At 38.4% G+C, this 5,372-nt stretch overlaps 1 protein-coding gene across 1 annotated transcript; it reads right to left on the reverse strand.

Moving 5' to 3' along the window:
• Window positions 1-1,272: 1,272 nt before the first annotated feature.
• On the reverse strand, window positions 1,273-4,106 carry LOC124255137. The gene is made up of 5 exons (XM_046688976.1): window positions 4,042-4,106; window positions 3,444-3,655; window positions 2,775-3,004; window positions 1,747-1,909; window positions 1,273-1,391 (listed from the first exon to the last, which is right to left on the reverse strand). The coding sequence occupies exons 1-5, from the start codon at window positions 4,104-4,106 to the stop codon at window positions 1,273-1,275; spliced, it is 789 nt and encodes a 262-aa protein (XP_046544932.1).
• Between the last annotated feature and the right edge of the window lie 1,266 nt (window positions 4,107-5,372).

Below are 5,372 nucleotides of genomic sequence, written 5' to 3' on the forward strand. Positions count from 1 at the left end.
AAGTAGTTTATTAAAATGGTAAGAGTTTCACCCGTAACCCGAACTTGAAATGTATTCTATTTATTAGGATTATTTCAGGATTTTAGGGTTAGGATTAGGGTTTTAGGGTTAGGGTGTGGTTTAGGGTTAGGGTAAGGGTTAGTGTTAATTTTTTAAATATAAAAAACATTTGTTCTTAGGTATAGAATGATAAAATAAAACGGGGGTTACGGGCGGTAATCTTTCCCATTATTGTCCCAGGCTAAATTGTATTTTGATGTGAGGGAGTATGATTTTACGCCGCTTTTAGCAATATTTCAGCAACATTAAGGCACTCCAGGAATGGGCTTCATACATTGTACCCATGTGAGAAATCGAACCCGGGTGTTCATCGTGACGAGCGGACGCTTTAAACAAGAGTTATATTGTGACGCGCAGAGTGGAGGATTACAATAGTATAATTGAGACGATTTCCGCATCTGATAAATACGTACTTTTGAAAACATCCTAACTTTAATTACAATATGCAGTCATCTGTGTACCATCAATACCCGGTTCGGGGCATTCCATTTCAATTGGTTTTCAGCAACCCATGTTTGTAAAAGACCACTAACATCAGGTGGTCGGCTCGCCGTATCCCAATTGCGTAGACAGATACTCATAATGTCACTCACTGGATTTTCTTGCCCAGACTTAACTGTTTACAGTGAGTGAGTGAGTTTAGTTTTACACCGCTTTTAACATTATTCCAGCAATATCACGGCGGGGGACACCAGAAATGGGCTTCACACATTGTACCCATGTGGGGATTCGAACCCGGGTCTTCGGCGTGACGAGCCAACGCTTTAACCACTAGGCTACCCCACCGCCCCTTCGGTGTGACGAGCACACGCTTCCCAGATAGCAATGATATGTTGGCCCATAGTTGGCCCATAATCACCATTTTGGTTGGCCCATGGTTGGCAAACGGACGATGGGCCCACTTGGATATGCTCATCGGGTCCACGTTGGCCCATCATGTTGGCTCATTGTTGGGCCAATGAATGGAAAGTCACACTAAACCATGGCCCATACTTGGCCCAACGTAGGGATTTAGTTGGCCTTATGTTGGCACCACCGTGTTTCAACATTTAGCTCTATCTTGACCTTTGTACTAAACCATGGCCCATACTTGGCCCAACGTAGGGATTTAGTTGGCCTTATGTTGGCACAACCGTATTTTAACATTTAGCTCTTTCCTGACCTCTGGAATCAGAAACATATATAAACAACAAAACAAGTTAGTCAAGTGAACTATTTAATTCTTCTTTCATTCCGCCCCCCTTGCCGATCTTTGGCATATCTGAGCCAGTCCTTCATGACTGGCTCTAGTTCAGCATTTGTAGCAGCTGGCATGTTTTTTCGAACTGCTCCTGAAATAATAAAACAACAACATTTCATGAAAACAATCAAGCTTCACCCTTAACAGTTATCGTTGTCATTTAACTTCCATCATCAAACTGTCAGATATCATTATTTTAGACATGAAATATATCGCAAAAGGACGTAGTATTTTACATGTTTTATTTGGATAAGACATTTAACAACTTATGACTGTAACATATATTTCTGGCATGATGATGCTTACGATTTTGGGTTGTAAAGATGAATACTTAGAGAGAGTTGTGTATGGAAACAGCAGTGTAACTGACACTCACGTAAAGTTATTAAACCAGATAGTACTATACGTACTAAATGTTACTAAGTGTCATTGTTTTGCAAACTTACTGATCATGACATCCTTGATAAACAATGAGCTGAAAGCTGCCTTCTTTCCTCCTTTTCCCACCCAGTTATACATTGTAGAAAGAGCATGGCCCAGCACATACTTCATGATACGCCTGACGGCATCTGGGATATTTGTTCCCCCAATTGAACTGAGATGACCACACTGAAACATAATAATAATGGAATATCACTGAAAGAGTCTCCATTTATGATTGTTTAGGATCTGAAACATCATGTGTTGGAAAAAATCTGGGTATTATTGTGTATTTGAATCAGGCATATTTCATTCATAACTGATGGTTCAGCTGGAGCTTCCAAACATAAAAATTACCCAGTTTAAACTGAGTAACACCCAGGAATTGGTCAGTGCTATGGCTAATATGATTGTGCTACATCGTTTCATGTTGGTTAACTGCCAAGATTTATATGTAAGGCACCTGCACCTGCAAAATAAAGACTGGCTGGCTGTGTAGTTTGCAAAAAAAAAATGAACTGGAACACTTTATACCAATGTATTTGTTTTTAAGCTTTTTAAATAGGTTTTCATGTCCAAACCAAATGCAGCAATATCACATTTCCTCTAACTAGGGCCAGGGCACTTATTATTCAACAGACCTCGAGATCCTGCCCCTATTTTTAGGTCTGGCGCTTTAAAGCTTCAACTCAAATAAATGCAAACAATTTACTAATATGTTGTTAAAAGTACTAAGTTAAAGTATGTGTCACAAAAGGTGCTTATTAGAGAACCTGTGCTTATTTAAATTGTTGCTTTACATCCTGTTTACTGTAGGTGGGTGCATATTAATACAGATACTCCAGTGTGCGAAATAGTGTTACTGCACTGAATATCAATGCAGTACTGCATCCAAACCTTACTGCATGTAGAAACAAAATAGCCAAGCCTCTGGAGGTATTCAAACCCCAGACCTCATGATCCAAAGTTGAACACACTGCACTGCCCCATCCGAATTTGCAAACATGACAAAATGATGAAGTGCTAGTTCATTTAATGCTGAATAAAAAGGTACCACTTTATCCTTTACTGTTTGGTCTTCCAGTTTCTCCTCCAGGGCTGTCAGTTCCTGGGGAGTCTCTAGGGGAAACTTAATCCCATCTGGGAGCACATCCATGTTCTCACTTGAGCTTGAGGAGATCTTCCTCAGAATGAGAGTGAGTAGTCTCTGGCTGGTCCTGTTTTGATCCCGTATCTCCTCCAGGAGTTGGAGCATCTTCTCGTCAACTGCAGAGTAGCAAAATACTTTTTGTCAAAGCACGAAATTCTAAACAAAAAATTGTCTTGTACATCAGGGTCTACTGGTCCCCACAGGCAGTTCCGTATTGTGCTATTTTACCCCAGCAAATTAAGAACCAAGCAAGAAAGCAACAATGATCTCAAATCCTTAATGTCTTTTGGTATGGCACAGCCAGGGCCCCATTTCACAAAACTCTCGTAAGCTTAAGATCTCGTAACTTTTCTCGTAGCATTCGTACTCCCTATGTTACAGTATAGGAGGTACGAATGCTATGAGAAAAGTTACGAGATCTTAGGCCTACGAGAGCTTTGTAAAACGGGGCCCTGGATTCTATTCCCGTGGGCGATATACCACTTTGCTACATCCCCAGTATATTTCAGATAAAGGTCCATTTCTCAACATGAATTAATTTACCAGGAATGATATATAAATGTTACTATTTACCTCTCTTTGAGTGTGGTGTTGGAAACGTCTGATTCCGGGAAGTGCTAGGAGAATCTGGGAATAGATTCCTTCGTGGCAGTGGGGCTGGTGGTGGCAAAAGAGTTGGTGGTGGCAAAGGAGCTTGTGGTGGCTGGGGAATGACTGAATCTCTATGGCGCTTTGATGGAGTGCTATCACTGTCAGTATCTGACTCCAGGTAGCGAAACGTAGGTCTGAAAATTTCAAACTGAGTGTCATTTCTCAATAACTGATTATACTAGCAAGCTTTATACATTTGGATGAATTTTTGAAAAATATACTGTTCATTACTCGCCGACACAGAGAACATGAAATTGTAACAATATCGCTGTGATAATGTCATAACTAAGTCACAGACCATTGTGATAGAAGCGCTAACATTGTGACTTCATAAGCAAAACCATCATGATGTCAAACAATTTGGTGCACTCCAGTCTATTACACAATGTGAATTAAACTTGCAGACATATTTAACCTGTTATATCATTAATATCTGAGTAACTATATACTTTTCCAATGTAATTAATCACAATTGATTGAAATTTGAAACTTTGATATATTTGGCTATATCTGAACTCACCGTCTTTTGCGTTTTCCATGGCTTGTTTCCTCATCTGTTTGCAGGTCTGATGTAGTCTCTGCCATTTTGCATTTCTTCAGAGCTTTTTCATAAGTATCTAATTAAAAAAGATGCAAATTTGTAGTATATGATATACCATGGTATTTCTAATGGGCCTCAGGTGCATGATCAACACCAGTACTGTGACATTTTCATAGATGCTATGTTGAGAGAAGCCAACATTTAATCTGTATTTTTATTGGATTGTGATCAGAAACTACACTATGTATTGTTATTGATTAATGAATGCACATATCCAAATTAACAAATAAACGATAGGAACAAAGTTATTTTTTGTGCGGAGAAGAAATGATATGGATATAATGCTTTGCATATTTTGAAACTGTATCGATTTTGTTAATTTGCATTTAATTCAGATACAAACATTTTGCAAAATTGAGTTATTCTATCATGAATGTGTGCAACTCACCACACCTGATACAGGACTCGGCATGGGTATTTCTTGAATGTGTGGTCCGGGTCTTTACAAGACCTTACAGCCTGTCCGGATTTGGCTGGCCTTTTGTATGGGGCCACAAACAGTGAGTCTTCCCGACCATCCATTTCATGGAATGACTTCTACTTCACTTTCGTCGGTGAATATGGCGACAACAAACATTTTCTGGAATAGCCATTAGATTGATAATATATTGTTTTACAACAAAAATGTACTTTTTGTAGTGTTAGATTTTCTCAAATGTAAAGTTGTTTAAAGTGATGGAAATGACTCATGTATCAAAATGCAATGCTCAAGTAAATAAAACTATTATAATGGTTTGGGAATAAATTAAAAAATCTACAGGAACCATCAATAAAATGCAAATCAAATAGGAACATTCTTCCACCCTCCTTCTAAAGAAAATCTGAATCAAACCTTTTAACTATTTTAGAATTATTTACGGCAATTAGACTTGCCAAGATGGTATTATTAGAATAACCTTTGTGTCATTGGAATTGCTACAAATCTGGCCATATGTGGAATCATAACACATTTTGTAACTACATCAGACAATGCCACACAACAATATATATCAGAAAGTTTAGAAACTTCAAAAATTCCAAATACCTTGGATTCAAGGGGGTAACTGAAGAAATCACTCAAACGCAGGAATTTCCTACATATTAAGATAATATCAGAACCAACTTCAACAATATTTTCAACAATGAAAAAATGTCATGTTGGGCTTTGATGCATCGGTCTTGCATTTCTGTCGAAAGAAAAAAATGATTCCATTTGAATTTGTCTGTATTGTATGACAAGGTTGAAACTGCAATGGAAGTGGCCCATCAGA

This window comes from Haliotis rubra, unplaced genomic scaffold, assembly GCF_003918875.1.
Source record: "Haliotis rubra isolate DU_JTF1 unplaced genomic scaffold, ASM391887v1 Scf594, whole genome shotgun sequence".
NCBI lineage: Eukaryota > Metazoa > Mollusca > Gastropoda > Lepetellida > Haliotidae > Haliotis > Haliotis rubra.